Genomic DNA, 27,335 nt, shown 5'->3' with positions numbered 1-27,335 from the left:
TTGAATTGTAATAGTTCTTTATGTATTCTGAATAGTAGATCCTTATCAGATATATTATTTGCAAATATTTTCTTCATTCTTTGGATTTTTTCAACACAAAAGTTTTTAATTTTGCACGTGAATATCCAGTTGTCCCTGTAACGTTTGTTGAAAGATTTCTTTAACCATTAAATTGTCTTGACATTAATCAGTGTGTGAGGGTTTAGTATTTCCAGAATCTCAATTCTATTTCATTCGTCTAAATCCTTGGATACTACCCTTATGGGAGCAGGGCCACTGTATTTTAAAGAAGTCATGTAAGAATCATTCTTTAACTTAAAGCAATGAATTCAAGGGTCAGAATTAACTCCTCCTCCCCACTGGTTTAAAACTTTCCCAAGAATCTCTTTAATCAGTAGCCATCAAGATTGTGTCCAATAGGATCGTTTTGTTTTGTTTTGCTTTTTTAAAAAATCAAGGTCATGTGCTAGGAAGGGAGGCCGATTAACCAAAAGTTAGCCCTAAGGTAAAAAGCACTAGTATTCAATCGAATGTACTTTGGGAAGCTGATGAGCAAGGCCAGGAAGAGACAACAGAAATAATCTTGGTTCAGCTTTCAAAAACGTGCTAGGTGTCAGACGGGCAGGAATGCAGCTGTAGTATGTTTCCAAACACTAAGACTGGAGACCCGCACCCCCCCCTCCCCCCCCCGCGGAGGACAGGCTCCGAACGGAGGCGTAGTCCTCAGTGGAGCTGAGGCGACTGTTGGTAATTCACTGGAGCGACCACCAATAAAGCAGCTCCTGGGCCCTCTCGCCTCGGGGCAGCTCCCCCACCCGGTTTCCCGCCTAGCCTTTCCTCTTTTCCCTATCCCTCCTCCCAACGCGTAGCGGAAGTGACGCCACGCGTAGCGGAAGTCCCTCCAGCCGCGGTGTTGTGCTGTGGGGAAGAGAGACGGATTTGTAAACCCCGGAGCGAGGTTCTGCCTACCCGAGGCCGCTGCTGTGCGGAGACCCTGGGTGAAGCCACCGTCACCATGTCTGACCAGGTACCGGGTTGGGAGCGGTCCGATGGCAGTGGCCGAGGCCTTACTCGGTTGGTCCGCCTGCCTTTCGGCTGGGGCCGGGGATGGAGACGCGGGGGAGGGGAGCGCGGAATGGGGGAGGGGGTGGCCGGTGGGGACTCGGCCGGAGAGGGAGGGGAGTGGACTAGTGTCGGAGACTCCGGGGCCTGCCGCGGGCCTCCGGGAGCCGCCCTGCTCCTCTCCGGGCCTGCTCATCACCCCCTGTGCCCAAGCGTCTCTGACTGCGGCCTCCCTCGAGTCGTTCCCCCTTTTTTTCCCGGGGTCGACCAGGTGCAGAGACCAGCTTCCACCTCCTTAAGAGGGTCCCTGGGGAACACGTCCGTCTCCCTGTCCTGGGGACTGACTGCAAAAGCAGGGCGCTAGGCCCTAGTTATGTAACGGGAGAGAATCCCAGCCCGGGAGACTCTCTGGCCCTGAAAAGCGGGTGGACTCCACTTTTTGGTTCTCGGTGTTTAGATAGTCTAGGAGTGGGGATGTGGGGGCGGGAGACGTCTGGTGTTGCTGGGAACCTGAAAAGCTTTGCTTTCTGTTCGGATTGCAGCTAGGGCAGGGCCGCCGCTGCTCCGCTGAGTCTTTTTCCGTGTGGTGGTGCAGAGCTGTCGCCTCTTTTCTTGTACTTTCCCATTTCTTACTCGGGATTGGTTCAGCAACTCTCCAGTTGTAAGAGAGCACTCAGAATAACCAAGAAACAAAGTAGAACAAAACTGCTAGAGCAACAGAAAACATTTCATCTGGTCATTAACTTCAAGCTGACTGATACTTTTGAGGGAAAGAATAGGAAAACTTCGGGTATGTAGAGCAGTTGCATAATACATAAAGCTGTCTATAATGGCAGAGTGTTCCATCTCAGTGTTAATATCAAGAATTTACTTGGGATTTGCACTCGATCAGGAGTGTTCAGTTTTGCTTGGTAAGTTTTTCTTCTTCATCCTTCTTCAGTTAACCACGTTTATAGCTAGTTTTTAATTCATAAAGTTTTTGTCTGTACTTCGTTTTGTTTGCTCAGATGACTTTGACTTTTAAAAGTCTTTTTGGATCTTTTGCTTGTTTAGTGATAGTTATCTAGAAAACTTGTTTTTCATTCAACTCCATGGTGTACTTGAACTTTTAAATTTAACACAGTTATTCCTTGGCTTTTAACCCCGTTCAATTTTGTACCTTTGGGTGAGAGCAAGTGAGGTTTTTGTGGATTTGTACTATTGGGCAAGTAGACATTGATATTTTTAAAGCTTAATCATAATCTAGATTAGTTTTGGATGGATCTTCTTAACTAACAGTCTAGATTAATTTCCAAATTGGTATGGGAATTATAAGTGGCATTATAAGTATCTCCCTGGATAGTTGTTTACTTGGTTACCAGGGAGGAAAGAACAGGTAAATGCTTAGTTTCATCAGCCTTTTATTTTAATGTTAGGAAGTATGTTGAAATTTACTATAGTCTGATGAAAGAGCAATGTACAGAAAGAATTATAAACTAAATTGTAGAATTTATTGCTCCAATTTGAATTCCAGTTAAGAGAGACATGAAAGAAGAAATAATGGACTTCGTACACTAACAGGTGGCCAGATGTTGTTCAGATTCTTTTTAAGAAGGTCCTTGAGGTCAGAACTGTTTTCATGATAATACTAGGAATTATTTGTCTTTTTCATTGTCATCCTTTCATGAATGTTCACTGGTGTTTTCTAAACACTAACATGACCTGTGGTATCACAACAGGTTGAAATATAGAAGCAGATGTGAAAATCCAGCTTCTTTCTATTATAAGCCAGACATTAAAGAGATTTGCAAAAATGCCAAATAGTGTTGTTCTCACTAGTTTTGTTTTGAAAAATATTTTCAATAAAAATATGTTATCTGCTGATACATAGTGGGTTTATTGTTATTTTTGAATGAATTAATGAATACTTAAAACATTTCTCAGTTTCAGCGTCTGATACTGTAAACCTCAATAAATATAACCAACCTAACAAAAGCTTTATGGGGTTCTGAATAATTTCTAAGAGTGTAGAAGAGTCATGAGACCAAAAAGTTTGAGAACTGTTGGCTCCAGTCTGCTTGACTAACGTTATTAATAATCAAGACCCAGTACAATATCAGTATTGGGTGCTAAGGATTTAAAGTGGTATGAACCTGAACTCTTACCCTTAAGAAGGCTTATGAGCAAGAGTAAGAATCTCAAGTTATTACTGTGCAGTATCAGCAGCATGAGATTGAACCACTGTCCCCAAAAGGCAATATTAACTTAAACCAAGATCTTTTTAGAAGGATGCATTTTCTGAGGCACCTCTCAGAATTTTGTTGTCTGGTGCTAAGATATTGCAGCTGAGTAACAATTTTAGGTTAAAAAATAGGTGGACATTAAAATCAAACAATTGCTGGATTCTCTATTGATGAGTGAAAAATTATTACTCTGTGAATTTGAGTGAAATACTTTGTTATAATTCTAACAATGCCAGCATTATCTAGTGGATTTGTGAATTATTACTGAATAATCCTCTAAAACAGGTTCTAAACCCAAAGTTCATGTACCCTAAGGGCTGAAAATCCATTGAAATAGTATGGTGTTTTGTGAGTATTTGTGCACGTGTATTTTTTTTTTTTTTAAGAAAGGGCTTTCATCAAAGGTATGTGATCCCTCAAAAAGGATAAAGACTAGCCTTTAAACAATAATAGATCTCATTGTGTACCCTCCTTTAGCCTGGTCTCACCTTGCAGCAAATCTAAGCACTTATATAGAACCAGAAGCTTACTATCAAAATGGGTATGGGTAATTTGTACAAATATTTTCCCTTCCTTCTTCCCTGTATTTAGGTTTATAGTGTTCACCCCCTCTTCTACCCCATGCCCAAGTCATCAGAGACAGCATGCGCTTCAGCTCTTTAATTCAGGTCTGTTAATTTGTAATAATTGGGTGACTGATTTACTTGAAATTCTAACTGCATCTGTTGTGAGCAGGTTCCCTCTCCCCACTCCCACTTCAGAGAGAGTCTGAATGATTTTCTTTTATTTTCCTTTTAGTCAAGAATTTGGAAGCATTGTGTAATTCTGGTTGTCTGTTGGTACCTTACAAGCTATCTCAGAACTTAGTGGCTTAGTTTTGTATTTTGCTCATATATCTGCAATTTGGTCAGGGCTCTGTGGGCTGTACTTACCACTGCTCTTTGGTGTGTGGGGCCTCAGCTGGGATTATATGGTTGTGGGCTGGAATGGATGAGCTCTTCATAAAGTCACAAGGCCTCTCTGAGCGGTTTCATCATATGTTTTGTGCAACATAGGGACTCTAGGATATTGATCTGTGGCAGTTCAGGGCTCACAAGAGTGTGAATGTTCCCAGAGAACCCGAAGTGGAAACCTCAGGCTTCCTAGGACCTAGCCTTGGCAGTCCCTCTGCATTCTGTTGGTTAGGCAGATCACTAAGGCCAGCCCAAATTCAAGGGAAAGGCATTTATTTATTTATTTTGGGGATATAATTTACATATAACATGTTAGCTTCAGGTGTGCAGCATAATGATTTGATATTTGTGTATATATTGTGAATTGGTCAACCCAGTATGTCTAGTTAACAGCCATCACCACGCATTTGTACAATTTTTTTTCTTGTAATGAGAACTTGAGATCTAATCTCTTAGCAATTTTCAAATAAGCAATACAGTATTGTTAACTACAGTCACAAGGGAAGGGCATTTAGACTTCATTTCTCAATGGGAACAGTAACAAAGATTTACAGTTACCTTTAATCTACCACATTAATGGTATTTCTTCTGTCAGAATAGCATTATTCCCTGCAATATTCTTTCTATCTTCCTTGTTGTTGATGTTTATTCATCTTACTGTTAGCTTGAGATAGAGAATATGATGAATTGGGTATATATTAAAATTCATAATTATGCATACTACTATTTATATCACATAGTAAGATTGGTAAACTGTAGCTATGACTTGAGCATGTAGTTAGTGATACATACAGTAAGCATTCCATGTCCTAGGAGAGGATTGATACAGTCTCTCTTCTCTCTGATAGATATATGAGGTGCTGCTAGTGGATGTTGCAGAAATACAGGTTATAATAAAACATTGCAGATAAAATGTCACCTAAACAATATTTAATAGGATTTTGAAAACCGAGTATGATTTTTATGGTTGGAGTACTCACGAAGGTTAGTTGAACAGTTCAAATTCTGAACTATAAAGCAGCTGTCAAATACGCCTTCATACCTGTTAGCTGCCTTAGCAGTTAGAATGTCTCTATTATATTAGGAATAATCTTGCCTGGGATAAATCTCATTGGTTATGATACTGCCAGCAAAACTGAAAATGTTTCTATTATAGCTTTTATATATAGTGTTACAATTATTTACTTAAGAGTCTTTCTCCATTAGACTGCTTTTGAGGGTCAGGAATCAGGGTTTATTCATTCTTTTATTCTGAAGTGCCCAGCACAGTGACTGGATACTTATTAAGTTTTTGAAGGAATGAGTGGCCAGATTCATTCACTTAACATGTATTTATTTAATGTCAGCATGTACTAGGCACCATTCTAGGCCCTAGAATTGGAAGGCTGCCTCAAAAACTTGAAAGCAGCTGGTGTCTTCCTCCTCTTTCCATGATATTTCTTCGTTATTGAGGAAGGGTTGGTTGTTACAGAGTAGTTTTCCTTTTATGATGTTTTTACGTTCTTTTTTTATTTTTTTAAAGATTTTATTTATTTTTTTGAGAGAGATTGAACGAGAGAGAGAGAGCACAAACAGCAGGGAGAGGGAGAATCGGGCTCCCCACTGAGCCTGGAGCCTGACGTGGGGCCCGATGCAAGGACCGTGGGATCCTGACCTGAGCTCAGCCAAGGCAGACGCTCAACCAACAGAGCCACCCAGGCACCCCTTTACATTCCTTCTTGATCTTTGTTCTATTAGCAGTAGATTTGGTAACTTTATTTCTAAGATCAAATCATTTGCTTCTTCCAGGACATTGGGATTATTATGGATAATTTTCTCTAAGATAGGTTTAGTATCCCATTTTAGAATTTTCTGTGAAGTGATTTTTGGGAGGTCATTTTCTTCTTTTTAAAAGATTTAATTTATTTGACGGAGAGAGAGACAGCCAGTGAGAGGGGGAACACAGGCAGGGGGAGTGGGAGAGGAAGAAGCAGGCTCCCCGCTGAACAAGGAGCCCGATGTGGGGGTCTGGGGCTCAATCCCAGGACTCCGGGATCACGCCTTGAACAGAAGGCAGACGCTCAACGACCGAGCCACCCAGGTGCCCCTGGGAGGTCATTTTCTGATACTCTGCTTCTTTAAAAAAGTCATGTGGGTACGTTCGTACATCCTATTATTGAGCACCTTACTTTTACAGTTAAGCTTTTAAAAAAAATTAAGTAATCTCTACACCCAATGTGGGGCTTCAGCGCATGACCTCAAGATCAAGAATTGCATGCTCTTCTGACTCAGCCAGCCAGGCACCCCCTTACTAGTTTAAACTGTGGCTGTTCCTGCAACACAACTTCAGTTTATTTAAGGATACGTTGTATTTGTTAACACTTTTTTATTTTGACCTTTTTTTTTTTTTTTTTTTTTTTTTTTTTTTTGNTTGCATTTGGTTGTCTTTACTGAGCTAATGAGAATCTGAAGGAAAAGTGGAGTTCTGTTTTCTCTAGGCCCAGTTATTTTTCACAGTTTTACCAAAAACTAAAATATATATCAAAAAGTGCACATAAATGTGCAGTTTGCTGAATTTTCACAAACAGCACATCCGTGCAGCTAGTACTTAGATTAAGAACCATTGCTCTGACTAGTAGATTAGTTTGCCTGTTTTTATACATTACAGTGTTACATAAATGGGAGTCATATGGTGTGTACTTCTGTGTATGACGACTTTTGTTCAGCATTGTTTGGAGATTTGTCCATAATGTGTGTAGTTGTATGTTGTTAAATTGCATTGCTAAATTGCATTCCATTGTATGACTATACTACAATTTACTTATCTATTCTGCTTTTGATGCATATTGAGGTAGTTTTCCAGGTTCTGTTTTTAATATAAAGCAAGTGATACCTATTTATAACACCTTCTATGTCTGTTTGGATTTCTTTTGGGCTGAATAACAGAAAACCTGATGTATAGTATGTTAAACAAGTAGCAGTTTATTTTTCTTATGAAACAAGAAGTCTCGACACAAGTAGTTCAGGGCCACTAAGGCAGCTCCACAGTGCCTTCATACTCCTTTTTCCCGCATCCACAACAGATGTCTTCACTCTCATGCCTGTCGTCTGTGGGCACAAAGAGGTTACTTTGTGTCTTTGTTCCAGGCAGGAGAAAGGGATGGAGCAAAGGGAAAAAATATGTGTCAACAAAAAGTCTGTCACCTTTTATCTCATTGGCTGGCATTATGTCACGTGGCCATAAGAGAAGCTGAGAAATATGTTTTTTTAGCTGGGCAAATCTAGGCTTCCCTTTGTAAGGAAAAAGGGGGAAAAGGATGTTGAATAGTTAATTAACAATGTCTGCTATACCTCTAAATCTGTTTGCTGGGACTTTTGTATACAGTCAAGCCAGTTTGTGCCAGGCTTTGGTTAGGTCCATAGTCTAGGCTCAAAGAGTAGTTTTACACAACCAGTGCGATTTTCAGTTACAATTTTTAGTTCCTGAGAAGTTGCATATCTAGTGTTTAACCACAATTCTAGGGTTGAATGTAAATTTGCAGAAGATCCGGTGTCTGGGCTGCTTGACTTAAAGCTTGAAGTTACAGGGCTAAGTCTGGTTGGTTCCATTCCAAATAACCAGTACTGTGTCTTAAGTTTGAACATAAGCAGCACGAAACTGAAAGTGTATGTGTATTTTTGTGTTTTTAGAGTTGTGGTAAATCCATTGAAATAGGAGGGAGATGGTGTTATTGTAATTTGGGTTTTGTGTATATATATATATATATATATTTTTGAAGATTTTATTTATTTGAGAGAGGGGCAGAGGGAGAGGGAGAAGCAGGCTGTCTGCCGAACAGGGAGCCCGATGTGGGTCTTGGTCCCAGTATCATGGCTGAGCAGGGAGCCCAATTTGGGGCTCAGTCCCACGACCCTGGGATCATGACCTGAGCCTGAGCCTGAGCCAAAGGCAGAGGGTTAACCGGCTGAGCCACCCAGGCGCCCTGGGTTTTGTGTATTTTAATAACGGATGTAAGTATTAGAATTATCCAGCCTACCCATGTTGAACTTTTTTCATTAAGAAATAAAATGAAGTAAACTGAAGTATTATAGTCAGATCTATAGCTAAGAGATTTTTTTGAAACTTTGAATGCATTTTCTATGAAAGGTTTTATGGAAAACTTTAATGTATGTGTAACTGTACCCATATACTGATCTTCTGGCCTATTTTGTTTCATCTACACTGATCCAATCCACTTCTCATATTTTGAAGGCAATGTCAGGCATATCATTTCATCCGTAAGTGTTTCAGTATGTATCTCTAAAAGAGAAGAACTTTTTCTTTTAACAATACTGTTACACATTTAAAAGTACTGTAAAAAACAGTAAAAATGCTGTTTAACAGTACTGTTATCGCGCCTTAAAAAATGAAGATTTGTTAATGTAATCAAATAAGAGTAAATATATATTTCCCCAGAATTTCCACCCTCCCCACCCCCCCAAGAATGAACAATTCTTGTATAGCTGGAAGGGTCATTGACAAATTGGAGGTAGTTAAGTGTGATGCTCCCTTCATGTGATTTAATTGTCAACATACTGATTGCCAGTGCTGCGTTCTTTTCTTCTCTTTTCTTTTCCCTTCTCTTCTCTCCTTTCTTTTCTTTTCTTTCTTGCCAGTACCTCTAAGCAGAGTTCTTGTTCTTTTGGCTTTGAAATGACACAGTAAAATTCTTCTCGTGAATTTTGTACATTTTTTGTTTTTTTTGTTCTTTCCAGTCTAGTTCTCTTTCCAAATCCAGCCATCTTCTATTTTCAAGCTGTTCCATGTCTTGGAAGGAAGAGTTGATAGTGCCTCGTGCCTGGTAAATTCCTTTACCATTCCAGTTACCATGATTCAGGCTCTGGATGACACAGACCTGAAAATTTAGAGGTTTCTGGTTCCTCTCTTTGATCTTGTACATATATTTACTTTTCTTTCCATTACCAGTTTCTTCTGTTCTAGGACTACGTATCCTTTCCAGTCAAATCAACCAGTCCTCTCTGGGATTCTGTTTTCTGTGATGACCTAGTGTCCCAGACCCAGTGCTAAATGAATGCTTTCACTGTTTTGTAACTAGTATGCCATACCATTCTGTATTGGCTGCCTTTTTACAGGGGAGAGAAGGAAAGAAGACATACAGAAGACACTGAGATCACTGGAGACCATCTTTGGCCTTTTTTGTCTGAGATCATCTCATTTTTCAGACTAGTTTGTCAAAAGAAAGAAGATAGTACATGAAAAGTTGGATGACTGCATTAGGCAAGCATGAAACTATTAAACCAGTGATACAGATGACATTGCCATAGTGCTTCAGAGTTGGGAAGAGATCACCAAAATGTAGTGACTAGGGAAACTGGCAGCTTATTTTTGGAAATTTCATATCCTAGTTGTTCACATGTTCTTATGCAGTTGAAGTGGATTATCTTATTTCCAACTGTGAATATAAAAAACTGAAAGGATTTTTATTTGGACTGACTATTGTGTACATTAGAACTATGAAGCATTAGAACTATGAAGCATTAGTAAGATTTTTTGGTATGATACAGAAAATAATGTTGTTAACTTTATTCAAAAAGCTTTAAATAATTGCCTGGTATTTGCCTGGCATTACAGAGATGATAAAGATTAAAAAACTTGGGTCCTCTCCTTGTAAACTTGTAGGGAAGTCAAAACAAACCTGTCATAGAAAACTTTAATTTATTTAACAAGCATATTGAATATCTTCAAAGTACCAGGCATTGTGCTTGATCAGAAATACAATGAAGAGTAAAGTATGTCAGTGAGGAACTGAATCTGGTAGAAGATACAGATATGCAAATATGTGGTTATTATAGATAAAAGTAAGATTAATAGATAAAAGTAAGCATTATGGGAATGTTTAAGAGGGTGATTAGAGAAGTCATTTTGTAGGAAGTGATGTCTGAGTGGTATTGAAAGGGAAAGAGGGTAAGAAAGGGCATTCTAAGTAGAGATGATTAACATGGACAGAGATGGTGGAGATAAGGTAGAGGTTTCTGTGTGTAAGGAACTGTAGATAGTTCAATATGGCTGGAGCAAAGGATATTATTAGCAAGAGAGCTAGGAGAATAAGGCTGGATTGCTGGGTAGGGACCAGTACAGGAAGGATCCGTGTATGTCAGCTAAGGAATTTGAATTTAATATTCTGTCTGAAGATTCTGGGCAAATCAGATTGCATTTTAGAGAGATGGCTCTGGTGGTAGTTTGGAGAATTGAAGGGAGGAAGACTGGGACATCTGTTGCAGTAATATTCATGAGCAACAATGAGTACCTGAAATAAGGCAGTGGAATGGAGGAAGAATAAACTTTGAGAGCCACCAAGAGATAACGTTGTCAGAATGATGAATAAGTGTGAGATTTAAGAGAGGAAGACTAGCCAAAGATTTCTCTTGAGTTTCTGATTTGGGTAGTTGAGCATATGGTAACCATTTATTGTTATTAGGAGTCCAGGAGGAATTGTTTTTCGATTTTATTGTGGTTTTCAGGAAGGGGAGTTAAAACTAACGGAGGAGTTAGAGATAACGCATTCAGTTTTAGATACTTATATTCAGGTACCCATGGGACATCCAAAGTGGAGATGGTCAACCACTTGGGTAAATGAGTGTAAAACTCAGAAAAGTCTGGTTGGAGAGGATGACTTGAGTCATTAGTATCTGAAAAGTAGTTGGAATCATGGGTCACTGAAGGAGACAAAGCAGAGGATTGAGAACATGGAATCCAGAGGAGCCCCAGCATTTAAGGAATTAGTCAAGATGAGGAGAGAGTGGAACCTTGGAGGCCAAAGGTAGAGAGTTTCTGAGGAAGAAGTCATCAGTGTCTCTTGTGTTAGAGTTAAAAATCAGAGTTGAAATTGTCTGATGGATTTAGCAATAAGGAGTTGAACTGGTAACCTTGGTGAGAGCTGAGACAAGTGGAATGGTAGCGTATAAACCAGATTATAGTGGGTTAAGGGTGAAAGTAGAGACAGTTAATGCTATGTACTTTGTAAGGTGTTTGAAGAAAAAGAGGACAACTAGAGAAGATGGTTGAGGAGGGAGTATTTTAAAATTGAAAATAAATGCCATGAAAGATGTGAATAAATTGCAAATACTAGCATGAAAAGAAAATATTAGTCCCAGTTGGAAGGTTAGGGGGTGCTGTGATTCCTGGAAGAGTTTTTTGTAATGCTGGACTTCAAATGATGTGTAGGGTGGATTTCTGTGAGGTGATTTCAGGAGAGGTTGAGGGAGGATATATATTCTAGATAAAGGAAACAGGGACCACAGAGGGCTGAAGGTGGAAGAATGCTGATAGATTTATTTGGGGAACAGCAAGTAGTCCAATTTAGCTGAATCTTCAGGTTTGTAAAGAAAGTGGTGAGGGGAAAATGAGAATTGAGTTTGGTAATGGAGGAACTGAATTTGGTGCTGTGGAGTTTGGTTCTAGGCCTTAAAGTACTGGGAGCTACTAATGCTTTTTGATAGATGTAGTTATCCAATCTGAGAAGCTGTGCTTTAGAAAAGCAGTGTGGATGAGGGATTGGAGGAGGGGAAAGAACTCTTTTGTCCTTGAGTAGCCTCTATAGCTATCTTAGCTGAGAAACTGGAGCAAAATCACTCCCATTGTGCTGATGAATTGCTGCTGGCGGTGGGGAGTGGGGGTTCTCCTCCTTTGTGTTAGTTCAAACAGCCGCTTCCTACCACCCCCTTTTCCTCGCAGTTAAAGAGAACTCGGGGTTTCATTGCTCTTTATTGCTCTTTGCTGCATGGAATAAACTGTCCTTATCCTCTCTAGATACTTAAAGAAGCAACTGTTTACTATGAATATAAATTCAGTGGAATGTGGTGGTGAGACTATATTTGAAGACAATCTTTCAGTTTTCAGGTGAAATACTGTCTCACTAAAGAACGTTCATTTTGTCTGCTGCCATAATATGCAGTAGTCAGCAAGTGCTGAAAGTACTGCAGAATGAAAAACAGGCAAGGATTTTCACTAACGAAGTCAATTCTGTTGTCTAAGCATTTCCTTGGACTCTATCCTGTATCTTAAAGTTAAAAGCTACTTGTAGTCTAGTATGTTCTGTTAAATTTTGAATGTTGAAGAGTTTTAATTTTAAGTTACTGGCATGAGATACACAGGTAATAATGACCCTGTTATTTTACTTGTAAAATACAACATAGTTGGTTATATTCTTAAGTGTGGATTAACAGAAATTGTTATATGTTTAACAAAAGAGTATATACTTAAATAAGTGGCTAATTTGGTGGCCAAATTAAGGTAAGGTACACAGGAAAGCTATTTTTAACGCATTATTGAGTTAAATTTTCCAAGCTACTTCCTTTAGTAAAATGGCTTGCATTTCTTATGTACTTCAAGATGAAATTGTTCTAACTAATTTATTCTGTTAACTTCATTTTTTTTAAAAAAGATTTTATTTATTTATTTGACAGAGATGGAGACAGCCAGCGAGAGAGGGAACACAAGCAGGGGGAGTGGGAGAGGAAGAAGCAGGCTCATAGCGGAGGAGCCTGATGTGGGGCTCGATCCCACAACGCCGGGATCACGCCCTGAGCTGAAGGCAGACGCTTAACCGCTGTGCCACCCAGGCGCCCCTGTTAACTTCACTTTCATTTCAATATCCCTTCATTTGAAATTATTTTATAACCCTCCTTTCTGTCTTCAAGTTTTGTCTTCTCTTTCCTTTTCCTACCAACGCTGTGCTTTTTACTTATTCCACTTATTCCCCTGAGTTTTTTCAGCGAAACCTAATGTTTTAAAAATTGGATAGTGCTTCAGCTAGTCTAAAATAAGTAGATGATATAAAACTGATTTGACTCTAGAGTACATTAGGCCAATATACTCTTTAATTTTCCTTCCCAAATAGACTTTGCTTATGCTAATATGGTTAATTTATGTTTCCAGTACAGTTTTGCAATTGGAATAGTTAACTTCTCCTGATAGGCTGTGAGAAGAGAATCTTGGATTCAGAATGTTTAAGGATTTATGGAGAATGAGCTACTTCAGACTAATGGGAGTTGACTGTAGGGTAGTGGTTTCTAGGTTGTTCCTCTGCCCAGCAGCATTAGAACCAATCAGTAACTTATTAGAAATGCAAATTACAGCCCTAGCCCAGACCTACTTAATTAAAAGCTGGGAGTGGGGCCCAGCAGGCGTTTAAAAAGTCCTTCAGGTGATTCCTATGCATGGGGAGGTTTTAGAACCATTACTGTAGGATATTATAATAAAAGAGATCTCTTTTTTGATTTCTAGTGCATTGGTGTTTGAAACAGTAATTGACTTAGGACTTTTTTTGCTCAATTGGTGTGGCATAGAAAATAAATGCTTTTTATATTCTCAAGTGCAGATTTTGTACTCAGAGTGATGGGTACTCATTAAGTAAGTAATTACAGCATATAGGAACTTTTATCTTTAAATGTACTTTTCTTTCAGGAGGCAAAACCTTCAACTGAGGACTTGGGGGATAAGAAGGAAGGAGAATACATTAAACTCAAAGTCATTGGACAGGTGAGTTTCATTGTTTTTCTCCTTTAACTCTCTAAAGTGTGAGTAATTTCTGGCACTGGAAAAATGATTTAAATAAGGCAAATTATTTAAAAATGGCATTTGGGGGGCACCTGGGTGGCTCAGCCAGTTAAGCGTCTGACTTCAGCTCTGGTCAGGATCTTGGGGTCTTGGGATCAGGCCAGCGTTGGGCTCTCCCTCATTGGGGAGTCTGCTTGTCCCTCTTCCTTTGCACACCCCCCCATGCACACGCACTCTCTTTCTCTCTCTCAAATAAATAAATAAAATCTTTAAAATCAAATAAAAATGGCATTTTCGTTTACTATCTATGCATCTGTTGTTGGAGGTAGAAGAGGCTGATACTGTTTTATTGATCTGCTAGGCAGATTTAGATTATCTTAATTTCTCCAAGTAAAAACTTTTTTTTTTTTTTTTTGGTTAGCATCTTCAGTGGCAAATACAGTAAATACTATTGAGTGATAAAACTAGGGCCAACCTTAAACCAAAGGGCCTCTCAGCCCTTTTCCTCACCCCTTTCTCTTCCCTGGTGCCTCTTTTCCTCAGACTGTATCTTTATTGACCTTTTTTTGAGATATACTGATAATAAGGTTAGTTGAAAATTGTTGGAGGAATGAATCTTCATATAGTAGTCCCTTCTTATCTGTGGGCATATGTTCCAAGACCCCCACTGGATACTTGAAACTGTGGATAGTACTGAACCCCTACATATACTGTGTTTTTTTCCTATACATATGTGTCTCTGGTAAAGTTTAATTTGTAAATTAGGCTCAGTAATACATTAGCAATAATAGGTAATAATAAAATAGAACAATTATAACTATACTGTAATAGAAGTCATGTGAATGTGATTTCTCTCTCTCAAAATGCCTTACTGTACTGTACTCATCCTTGTGATAATGTGAGATGATAAAATGCAGACGTGATAAGGTGAAGTAAGTGAAGTAGGCATTGTGATGTAGCATTAGGCTACTACTGACCTACTATGTTTGTATTCTTTGTTCATATCCTTTTCCCATTTTCTGTGATTATCTTATTTTGAAAATTTTATTTATTATTATTATTTTATTATTAACATATAATGTATTATTTGTTTCAGGGGTACAGGTCTGTTATTCGTCAGTCTTATACAATACACAGAGCTCACACCACAACACATACCCTCCTGTATTTATTTATTTAAGATTTTTTTTTTTTTTAGAGATTTTATTTATCTATTTTGACAGAGAGAGAGAGCACAGCAGGGGGAGCAGCAGAGGGAGAGGAAGAAGCAGGCTCTCTGCTGAGCAGGGAGCTCTATGCAGGGCTCAGTCCCAGGACCCTGGGATGATGACCTGAGCTGAAGGCAGACCCTTAACCGACTGAGCCACCCAGGTGCCCCTATGATTTTATTTATTTATTTGAGAGAGAGAGAGCATGCCCGTGCATGCACACAGAGGGAGAGGGAGAAGCAGGCTGAGTAGGGAGCCCTATCTGGGGCTCAGTCCTAGGACTCCAGGGTCATGACCTGAGCCAAAGGCAGATGCTTAACTAAGATACCCAGGTGCCCTTATTTTGAAAAATTTAAATTAATGTCCAATTCACATATCATAAAAGTCACTGTTTTATTTATTTATTAAGTAGTTCATTTATTTGTTTTTTTAAAAGATTCCATTATTAAGAGAGAGATCGTGGTGGGGTGGGGGGGAACAGAGGGAGAGGGACAAACAGACTCTGCACTGACACTGATGCAGAGCTCGATCCCAGGACCCTGAGATCATCACCTGAGCTGAAATCAAGAGTGGGACGCTCTACCAACTGAGCCAGCCAGGCACCCCAAAAATCACCATTTTAAAGTGTATGATTCAGTGACTTTTCTATGTTCATAAGAATATGCTATGCAACCATTACCACTGTTTAGTTCCAGAACATTTTCATCGTCCCAAAAAGACATGGTATACTCATTAGCAGTACTCCCTATCCTCCTCTCCCCCACCAGCCTCTAGCAACCATTAATCTGGTTTCTGTGTTTGTGGATTTGCCTATTCTGGACGTTTCATATAAATGAATCATGATATATGGCCTTTTGTGTCTGGTTTCTTTAATTTAGCATATTTTCAGAGTTCATCCAAGTTGTAGCATGAATCAGTATTTTATTTTATTTTATTTTTTTTTATTTTTTATTTTTTTTTAAAGATTTTATTTATTTATTTGACAGAGATAGAGATAGCCAGCGAGAGAGGGAACACAAGCAGGGGGAGTGGGAAAGGAAGAAGCAGGCTCATAGCGGAGGAGCCTGATGTGGGGCTCGATCCCATAACGCCGGGATCACGCCCTGAGCCGAAGGCAGACGCTTAACCGCTGTGCCACCCAGGCGCCCCAGTATTTTATTTTTTTATGGCTGAATAATATTTCATTGTATGGATATACCATAGTTATCCATTTATCAGTTAATGGACATTTGGGTCGTTTCCTCAGTTTGGTTATTATGAATGATGTTGCTCTGAACATTCACATATAAGTTCTTGTGTGGACATATGTGTTCGATTCTCTTAGGTATATATCTAGGTGTGGAATTGTTGGATCTAATATAGTAGACTTTAACTTTTTGAGGAACTACAAGATGGTCTTAAGTAGTGGCTTTACAGTTTTACATTCCCAGCAGCAGTGTGTGAAGATTTAGTTTCTTTGTGTTCTGGTCAATAGGTGTTATCTTTTTTTATTATAGTCATCCTGGTGTGTGTGAGGTGGAATCTCATTGTGCTTATGTATGTATGTATGTAATCTCTACACCCAACATGGGACTTGAACTCATGACCCTGAGATCAAGAGTCACACGCTATTCCAAAAAAGATGTCGAACATCTTTTTATGTTCTTAGTGGCCATTTGTACAACTTCTTTGAAGAAATGTCTATTCAAATCTTTTGTCCATTTTTGAATTGGATTATTCTTTTTATTTTATTTATTTATTTGACAGAGAGAAACAGTGAGAGAGGGAACACAAGCAAGGGAGTGGGAGAGGGAGAAGCAGGCTTCCTGCCGAGCAGGCAGCCGGATGCGGGGCTCAATCCCAGGACCCTGGGATTATGACCTGAGCCAAAGGCAGACGGTTAATGGCTGAGCCACCCAGGCGCCCCTATTCTTTTTATTTTTCAATTATAATAATTCTTTATATATTAGAACCTTATAGATGGTTTGCAAATATTTTCCCCCATCTTTGGGTTGTCTTCACTTTCTTAGGTATCCTTTGCAGCACACAGTTTTTAATTTTGATGAAGTTATTGTTTCTTTTCTTGCTGTGATTTTGGGGTCATACATAAGAAAGTGTTTCCTAATCCCAGGTCACAAAGATTTATACCTATAGATTTTTCTAAATTTTTTTATGGTTTTAGTTTTCACATTAAGTTTTTGATGATTTTGAGTCCTTTTTATGTGGGTTCGAGGTAGATTCTAACTTTTCTTTTGCATGTGGCTATCCATTTGTCCTAGACTATTGGTTGAAAGTCTGTCCTTTTCCATTGAGTTGGTTGGCATCCTTGTAAAAATCAGTTGACTGTAGATATAGGTGGCTTTATTTCTGGGCTGTCAGTTCTATTCCATTGATCTATATGTCCTGTGGTGTGAGTTACCTTTTTCAGAATTACGGATTTGTAGGAATTCTTTATATTTTTCTTTTTCTTTCTCTTTCTTTCTTTCTTTCTTTCTTTCTTTCTTTCTTTCTTTCTTTTTTTTTTTTTTAAGATTTTACTTGTTTTACGAGAGAGAGCACAAGCAGAGGGAGAGGGGGAGAAGCAGGCTCCCCACTGAGCAGGGAGCCAGGGTGGGGGGCGGGGGGGTCTCAATCCCAGGATCCCAGGATCATAACCCGAACCAAAGGCAGACACTTAACCACCTGAGCCACCCAGGTGCCCCTTGATTTTTCTTGTCTATCTGTTGTGAATGTTTTCTTTAGTGTCTCTTAACTGTGGGGTGACATTTTCAATTATCAGTGTCCTTTTTTGCTGTGTCTTCTAGGCTAAAATCTTGGTTTAGAATACAGACTTCCCATTGTCTAGGTTAGGGAAAAAATTCTTAAAAGAGAGAAAATAGTAAAAAAAAATTTTTTTTAATGCTAGTTCCTTAATTCATCTGGAAATGATTTTAGTGTATGGCATGACGTATGCTATAGAAATTTTGTCTGTGAAATTATCCATAGGAAGACGATTTGTTTTCCTTTATAGTCACAAACAAGAATTGTAAACATGCAACCTCCACTAATATGCACTTGTGAATGTGATATGTAATCAAAAGGATTGGCTTTGAAATTTTACCAGTATTCTTTTCTGATGGTTGCCTGATAGTTTGTTTGACAGTCTGGGTAGAAGAAAAGAATCTGTGGTCCCATAAATCAGTTTGGCTCACTCAGGTTTTTATTCATTTTACTCATGTGAAAGAAACTAGACTGTGTGGGGTTACTTTTTGGCAGATAGGAGTTTCTTGTCTCTTATTTTATGGTATATGCCTCTCTTGTAGGTTTGACCACCTTCAGCAATACTTCAGTTGTGGGGGGTACTTTTGTTTGAGTTGCTTTTGGGTGTTCGTGATAGTTCAACTTTATTTTGAAAATAGAATAGATACGCAATTATGAAGGAATACATTCTTTGACATACATGCTTTTATTTTTACTACTAATTTTAACATCCAAGACAGATTGTTTTATTAAATTTCTTTTGAAATGGACATAAAGTAACTTTGAGGATGATTAGAGTGTTTGGATAAACCTTGATAGGAATGTTAAAAAATATTTTGGTGGGGAGGTATAAGAGACAGGGTTTATGTTTCTATTTGTAGTATATGTGTAATTAGATAATTTGTTTCAAGCAAAGCAAATAGTTTACACAAAGGGATAATTGTTTTTCTTTTATCTCCTTAGGATAGCAGTGAGATTCACTTCAAAGTGAAAATGACAACACATCTCAAGAAACTCAAAGAATCATACTGTCAAAGACAGGTTTGTATGTTATGGTATAAAATGCAGTGCTTTATATGTCATTAATTTTTCTTATAAGGAAGGTTATCAAAAGAAAAATGATCTTTTATTATTTTCACCATTAGCAGATCAAGGAGAATACTCCTTATACCTTGTTTAATTGCCTTTTTCCCATTGTGGCCCATTTCAAAATTTGAATTCATAAGGTACGCAGAAGTGTTTTGAAAAGTAACTCAGAGTTGTAAAGATAGCTATATGAATGTTTCTGTCTTAATGGCTTACCAGAGTATAGAACAGTAAAGGCAAGTAATTTTTGGTGATCACTGTAAAGTTTCCTCGTTCTTAATCATGACTGGTTAGCCATATGTTAAATTTAAGTACTAATATTATTAGTTTATTATCTTTACATATAGTACTATAGATTACTGCTAATTGCATTGTGTATTTTCAACATCAAAGAATTTTCTTTTTTTAAAAAAAATAAGGAAGGCTTGTTAATGTATTAATACAAATCCTCAGATTCTGGCCTTCAAGAGCTCGATTTATTATTAGATCAATAACTAATACCTTTAACCTACCTGGATTCAAATTCAGTCTCTACCACTGTCTAACCGTGGGATCTTAGACAAGTTATGTGCCTTGTTTCTCCATTAGTAGAATGGGAACATTACAGTACCTACCTCATGCAGATGACCTACATAAAGTCTAAACATGATGCTTAAAAATGCTCAACGAATGTTAATCATTATTAATAAAATAGAAAATGTAATTGGAATTAGTATATATAGGAGACAGTCAAGATTTTAATAATTGAATCATATTACATAATATTAATAATTGAATCATATACATAATATTAACTTAGGTAATACAGGTTTTATTTTTAAGAGTTTGCTTTTTATAGTTTAAATATGTAACCAACATAAAAAATCACTTCTGCCAGAAGGAAAGAGATCACTTAGGTGTTAGGATAAGTAAAACAAACATTTCTGTCTCTGTTTTTGATGTTAGTTGTTAAACTCAGTAAAATCTGATTAATTGGGGCTCAGTTCACATTTTAATAATATTGCTGGGCGCTAAAATGGAGATGTTAACAGCGAAGGAACATATATTAAGTGCACTCTGCTAGATACTTAGAGGCATTGTCATTTAATCCTCACAACAACTAGTCTTTTCACCCCATCTATAGATGATAGAGTTGATTATTGAGGAAAAACAATGCAAACTTCCCAATGCTAAAGTGAATAAATAAACTTTGATACAAGATTGAAGGTGCTAGGTTTGGGGAGACAACTAAAAATAGCAATTTAGAATCATTTCCAACTTTCTTATTTATAGTTCAGAGTATACATTCTTTAGAAAAAGAGTTTATACTTAGTTCACAGAGGCTTGATAATCTTTTTCTTGTATTTACTGATACACAAGAAATAGGAAACTTAATTTATCTGAAATATGTAACACCCAATAGAGAGATAGAAAAGTATATAAAATAAATATTTACTGAATCATTCTTATATTTTGATGTTTTAGACCTGTTTCTATAGAAACTTTTTTGACCCCAACACAAAATAATATTTTTTAAAAGATCCTATAATTAAAATCAAAGAATATTTTGCTTTTGTCAGTTATGCTTATTGTATTATTTTATAGAAGCCTAGAATTTAAAATCAAATGAAGGGTAAGTTTGCATGGTCTCATATATTTATGTATTAATACTTACTGGAAGATAGTTTAATTTTTCTAATACTTTTGGACTAAATGATTTTTGATTCATACTTACTAGTGAAGCAGTTTCTTTTTAAATGAGTCATTTTTTCCTTTTTAGCTATTTTTGTTGAGTAACTCATGAGAAAAACATATTTTAATGCCTTTTTTGATACTTAACAGTGTTACCTATGTCATCACAGGTTACTGTAGCTCACCTGGCTAGTTGCTGTGCTTTACCAAATTTCTGTGATTTAATCTGTTTAAAACTAATTTTGCTTGTGTGGTTGGATACTAGTGAGGGTGCACATCCAATTTCTGATTTTATCTTTTATTTTAGCTTGCAGATTTTAGAGGAAACTGGGTAGAATAGTGGTTAAGAGCATAAGCTTGGGAACAGATTGGGCCTTAAATTGCTATCTAGATTAAATGCCCTCTCCATGCCTTAGATTCCTTAGCTGTGAAATGAAAATAAGGTGATAATTCCTACCTTCCAGGGTTGTTGTGGTGAACAGTATGATTAATGTGAAATACTTGGTATAGGGAGGGCCTACCAAATAGGTTGTGCTCACTATGGTAATTAGGATAGATATGTCTAACTTTATGTTCCATGTCTGTTGAAGCTTTCGTGTTTGCTTTTTGTGCTCAAAGTTCCTACTATCTGTTTTAAGATTTGTGTGTATATGTTTTTTTTTTGTTTGTCTGTTTTTTTTATCTTTTTAGGGAGTTCCAATGAATTCACTCAGGTTTCTCTTTGAAGGTCAGAGAATTGCTGATAATCACACTCCAAAAGAAGTGAGTATAATTTCTTCTCTGAGTGAAGAAAAATGTTAAATCCTGCATTGCATGATTTGGTTCACTGGTATTAGACTACCCTTTTCTTGAATAGTCTCTGACTTAAGTGGTATATTGTTTGTCAGAGAGAAAAATAGTCTTTTTGGTTGAATGTCCATATATTGCCTTAAAAAGTGCCAATAAAAAGAGAGGTGGTGGGGCTCCTGGCTGGCTTAGTTGGAGCATGCAGCTGTTCATCTCAGGGTTGTGCATTTGAGCCCCATGTTGGGTGTAGAGATTACTTAAAAATAAAATCTTTTTTTTTTAAGATTTTATTTATTTATTTGTCCCAGAGAAAGAGCGAGAACACTCAAAGCAGGGGGAGTGGCAGGCAGAGGGAGAGGGAGAAGCAGGCTCCCACTGAGCAGGAAGCCCAACGCGGGACTTGATCCCAGGACCCTGGGATCATGATCTGAGTCGAAGGCAAGACACTTAACTGACTGAGCCATCCGGGCATCCCTAAAAATAAAATCTTTGAAAAGAAAAAGAAAAGAAAAGAAAGAGGTGGAAAGTGGGAATTAAGTACTGCAATTGTCATAAGGCACATATATTTTTTTTAAAAGAGGAACAAGTATTCTTCAGATTTGGCAGATTTGTGGTGCACTTTCATGGTGATGGTGACCTTTTATGGTTCAGTTTTGACGTTTGACCCATTTTGAGAATGTAATATAGAAGTTTAGTGTATATTAATATATTTGGCTCTGTCATCTTGTTTTTCTGTTTTTTAATGGTTCTGTGCCTCTAATTGTTTCATTGTATGGACTCTTTGTTTATATATCCCCCTCCCTTGAGAGGTATCTGAAAGTAATAAAGTGTGGGGGAGAGAGTGTATGTGTGTGTGCTTTTATATTTATACAGATATCCCCCTCCAAATACAAAATAACATATCTGATATTTCTGATAGTGGGAACGATGTATTGTTATTAATTTTTTATTTTGAAAAGATTTCAGACTTAGAGTTCTTATAAGACTAGTATAATATTCTCCCATATAACCTTTTCATTAGATTCACCAGTTATTAATATTATGATGCATTTGCTCTATCACTTTCTCTCTATACACATATTATTGGTAGGTCATTTGAGCTTAATTTGCAGATATCATGACCTTTTACCCCTACATATTTTGGTATCTCCTAAGTGCCACAGTTAAATGATCAAATATAGGAGTTTTGACATTGCTATAGTATTCTTAGCAAATATGCAGTCGATATAGTCAGATTTTGGGGTGCCTGGGTGGCTCAGTCATTAAGCGTCTGCCTTTGGCTCAGGTCATGATCCCGGGGTCCTGGAATCGAGCCCCACATTGGGCTCCCTGGTCAGTGGGAAGCCTGCTTCTCCCTCTCCCACTCCCCCTGCTTGTGTTCCCTCTCTCGCTGTGCCTCTTTCTGTCAAATAAATAAAATCTTAAAAAAAAAAAAAAAAGAAAAAGAAATAGTCATATTTTGCCATTTATCCCAGTAAGGTCCTTTATAGCTTTTTAAAAAAAACTTGACCTAGGATCCCATCTAAGATTAGTGTCTTTTAGCTAGTTGTTATCCCTCTTTAGCTTCCTTCTATGTGAACAGTTAGTCTTAATTTTAAATCACATTGACATTTTTAAAGAGCTCAGGCTATGTTTTAGAATGTCCTTCAGTTTGGGTTTGTCTGATGTTTCCTTGTGATTAGGTTCAGTTTTGCATTTTTGGTAAGAGTAGCACAGAGTGCAGCTGTGTATTCCTAAGTGCATCACATCAGGAGGGACATGATGTCCATTTGTCCTGTTACGGGTAACGTTAACTTTGGTCAATTTTAGTTAAGGTGGTAACTGCCAGATTTATTTGTTGTCAAGTTATTTTCCTTTTTAGTTAATAACTAATTTGTGGGGAGATGCTTTGAAACTGTATGACTGTTCTTTAGAGATTGGCCAGTGGAGGCCCCTTCAAGTTGGTGTCTGTGTTTTTTTTTTGACATGTCTCCATCTCTTTTCAAGTTTTCATTTTGAAATAATTTTCATCTTACAGAAAACTTGTAAGAATAGTACTAAAAATTGTACTTTCACCTAGTTTGGCCTGTTTTTAACGTTTTGCTGCCTTTACTTAGTTATTTCCTGCTGCCCATATGTATGTGTGTTTATTACTGGAACCACTTGGGAGTAGATTGCCTACACCACTGCCATTTACTACTTAATGTTTCAGTGTGTATTTCTTAACAACAGGTATATTGTTTTACATAACCATGGTACTCTTAAATTCAGGACACTTAACACTGTTAGAATACTTTACAACCTAATTTTATCATTTGTCCCAATTATGTCTCCTATAACAAATTTTCTCCTCCATCACATGATCCAGTTCAGTATCAAGATATTTTATTTAGGTGTCTCTTTAATCGTCTTTAATTTGGAACAGTTCCTCAGCCTTTCTTTGTCTTTCATTACGTTTACATTATTAAAGGATACAAACCGGTTATTTTCTACAAAGTCCTTCAATTTGGGCTGGTCTGTTTCCTCATGATTAGATTCAGGTTATACATTTTGGGCTGGAATACCACATAAATGGTGGTGTAAGTCTTTCTTAAGGTGTAATATCTGGAATACATGAAGTCAGTCCTTTATTATCAGTAAACAGTGATAATATTTATTTTTATCACTCAGTTTAACTGTTTTCTTTTTTTACGGTGTAGTAGTTATTTTTCCTGTTGTAGTTTGTGGGGACCTACTTGGAAACTATGTGATTACCTCTGTCATTAAACTTTTCCCTGGTTTAGTATCCACCTGCTTTCTTGAGTACTTTTTTTTTCTTTTTAAGATTTCATTTTTTAAGTTATCTCTACACCTGATGTAGGGCTTGAACTCAGAATCCTGAGATTGAGTCTCATGCTCCACTGACTGAGACAGCTAGGTGCCCCTGGAGTACTTTCTTAATGTCTGGCACAATAAGATATTTCAAACTCATCTTGTATTTTCCCTGTCCTAATTTGATATAATCTCTACAATATAGTAGATACTGACCACATTTTAGTGACACATTCCTTCCTGTCATTAAAATTATCTTTTCAGAAGCATAGTGGGGCAGAGGGAGTCTTTAGGTATTTAGGGAGTAACCTCCTTGTACTGTTTGTTCATTCATCTCTACAAAGGTATTTCTTGAAGCTGATTGCTTCACATTTTCCATAGTTGGAGGATTTGCACTGCCTTCCTGACTTAAAGGTTTCTTGTAATGTTTGGCATTTTATTCCTTGCAGTATTTACTAGGCTATAATATGTGCAATTAAAATTAAGTTTTGGGGTACCTGGCTGTCTCATCAGTGAAACATGTGACTCTTAATCTTGGAGTTGTGAGTTTGAGCCTCACATTGGGTGTAGATATTACTTAAAATCTTTAAATAAATAAAGTTTTGGGGCGCCTGGGTGGTGCAGTCATTGAGTGTCTGCCTTCGGCTCAGGGTGTGATCCCAGCGTTATGGGATTGAGTCCCACATCAGGCTCCTCTGCTGGGAGCCTGCTTCCTCTCCCACTCCCCCTGCTTGTGTTCCCTCTCTCGTTGGCTGTCTCTCTCTGTCAAATAAATAAATAAAATCTTAAAAATAAATAAAGTTTTAATAGCATCTTTAATAATTATTTTAATATTCATATATATACCACAACCAAATCTCCATAACATTGGAACCAGCCTGATCACTTAAAAAGTCCTAAATCCATGTCTTTTATTTATTTATTTTTAAAGATTTATTTATCAGCATGAACATGGGGGCCGAGGGGCAAAAGGGGAGGGAAAGAGAGAGAGAGAATTTCAAACAGATTCCACCTGAGCGCGGAGCCCGATGCGGGGCTCTATCTTGCAACCCTAAGATCATGACCAGAGTAGAAACCAAGCATTGGATGCTCAACCCACTGTGCCACCTGGGCACCCTATGTCTGCTTTATTTTTAAATTTCTTAATTTTTTTCACATTTTGTAATTCTGCACCAAAAATGTCATCTGTAACTTTTCTCATTAGAGATTACTGATATTAGACTTCCCTTTCATTTTTCATCTGCATTTGTGATCCACTGTAATTTAGTGGAATATGCTAGTTTTGTTTTCAGTCTGCTTGTTGCAGTGCTTCTGAAACTTAACTGCACACCAGAATCAACAGATTGATGGTCCTTTACCCTCACTGAGGGTAATACCTGGGTTTCTGTGTGACACCATGCCTGCTTATGTACTCTACTTTTTTAAATAAAGGATACTCCTAGTTAAAAATAAAAGTAATAAAAACCAAACTACCAAAGTATATAAAATGGAAAGTAAATATACTCTGAATATCTCTGCATTCCCATTTGTCAGAGGCAGCCATTGGAAATAATGTCTTTAAGAAAAAATTCCAGAATATTTCAGTGCATATAGAACACATTAAAAAAAAACCAAACCACCACACAATCAATTGCCTCTACTTTGCTTAGTGTTCTGTAAAAGGTATTTTGAAGGACCCCTTTTTCTATTTAAGAATTGAGAAGGGCTAGGCTGACCATGACAAATCTAGCTTATAAAACTGAAATTATTGAATGTATAGATATGTTTCTACATTTGGAGTGGTCACTGTCAAAATAATAGTTATATGCCGGGAAAAATTGTAGATGACAAAGCAAACCACTTTGAAATGAATCCTTAGGCAATAGTTTTCTAACTAAAATCACATATTTCAGAGTAAGATCAGGTTTTTTGAAATAAAGAGATTCAAGTAATCATATCTAGATGTAAAATGGTTTAGAAAATATGTCATCAAACTATTGCTTCTTTGAAGTATTAAAAAAAAAAAAAACCACACACACACACTTTAGGGGCACCTGGGTGGCTCAGTGGGTTAATCATCTGACTCTTAATTTCAGCTCAGGTCATGATCTTAGGGTGGTGAGATTGAGCCCTACATCAGGCTCTGCGCTGAGCCTGCTTAAGATTCTCTGTCTCCTTCTCCCTCTACACCCCCACCCCCTGGCTCATGCACACTCTCTCTCTAAGAAGTAAGTAAAAAACGCACTTTATGTGCTGAATAAACGGAGGTGAAATTGCACAGCAGGGTCAAATGAATTCACAGACAGAATCAGGAGGAAAGACATACCTCTATGTTCTTTAGATTAAAGGAAACCTGGATTCTTAACAGGGTAACTATGGATCACTTTTGTATCTTTTTATACTTTAAAACAATGGCCACATAATTGCAGTCAATTAAAAAATAGTGCTTTTATATTCTAACTTTTTTTATCCTCTTACAGCTGGGAATGGAGGAAGAAGATGTGATTGAAGTTTATCAGGAACAAACAGGGGGTCATTCAACGATTTAGATATTCTTTTTATTTTTTTTCTTTACCCTCAATCCTTTTTTATTTTTAAAAATAGTTCTTTTGTAATGTGGTGTTCAAAACGGAATTGAAAACTGGCACCCCGTCTCTTTAAAACATCTGGTAATTTGAATTCTAGTGGCCATTATTCATTATCACTTGTTTTCATTGTGCTGATTTTTGGTGATCAAACCTCAGCCCCCTTCATATTGCCCTCTCCTTTTTAAAAATTACATGTGTGCACAGAGAGGCCACCTTTTCCAGGACTGTGCATTTTCAGGCTTGTGATAAATAAGATCGACCAATGCGAGTGTTCATGATGACTTTCCAATTGGCCCTGAAGTTCTAGCATGTGATTGCTTCACTCCTGGACTATGACTTTCAGTGGGAGATGGAAGTTTTTCAGAGAACTGAACTGTGGAAAAATGACCTTTCCTTAACTTGAAGCTACTTTTAAAATTTGAGGGTCTGGACCAAAAGAAGAGAAATACCAGGCTGGAGTTGAGATGACAGAGATGGTGAGAGTAATGACTAACTCCAAAGATGGCTTCACTGAAGAGAAAGCATTTTAAGATAAAAGAAAAGTCTTGTCAGAAGATCCCAGAAAAGTTCTAATTTTCATTAGCAGTTAATAAAGTTATTCATGCAGAAGTGTATTCAACAGAACACTGCTCTTTTTGATTTTATTTGTACTTTATGGCCTGGGATATGGGTTTTAAATGGACATTGTCTGTACCAGCTTCATTAAAATAAACAAAATATTTGTAAAAACCGTA

The 27,335-nt window shown here is 37.6% G+C and overlaps 1 protein-coding gene across 1 annotated transcript; it reads left to right on the top strand.

The window, feature by feature from the left end:
• Positions 1-763: 763 nt before the first annotated feature.
• Positions 764-27,335, top strand: SUMO1 (small ubiquitin like modifier 1). Its single transcript, XM_002919128.4, has 5 exons — positions 764-1,027; positions 13,683-13,757; positions 18,665-18,742; positions 21,149-21,220; positions 26,494-27,335. Exons 1-5 carry the CDS (start codon positions 1,016-1,018, stop codon positions 26,560-26,562), a joined length of 306 nt encoding a protein of 101 aa, XP_002919174.1. The 5' UTR covers positions 764-1,015; the 3' UTR covers positions 26,563-27,335.

The sequence above is a fragment of the Ailuropoda melanoleuca genome, chromosome 2, assembly GCF_002007445.2.
Source record: "Ailuropoda melanoleuca isolate Jingjing chromosome 2, ASM200744v2, whole genome shotgun sequence".
Taxonomy (NCBI): Eukaryota; Metazoa; Chordata; class Mammalia; order Carnivora; family Ursidae; genus Ailuropoda; species Ailuropoda melanoleuca.
Note: the sequence above shows the minus strand (reverse complement) of the source record. Positions and strands in the feature narration are given on the sequence as shown.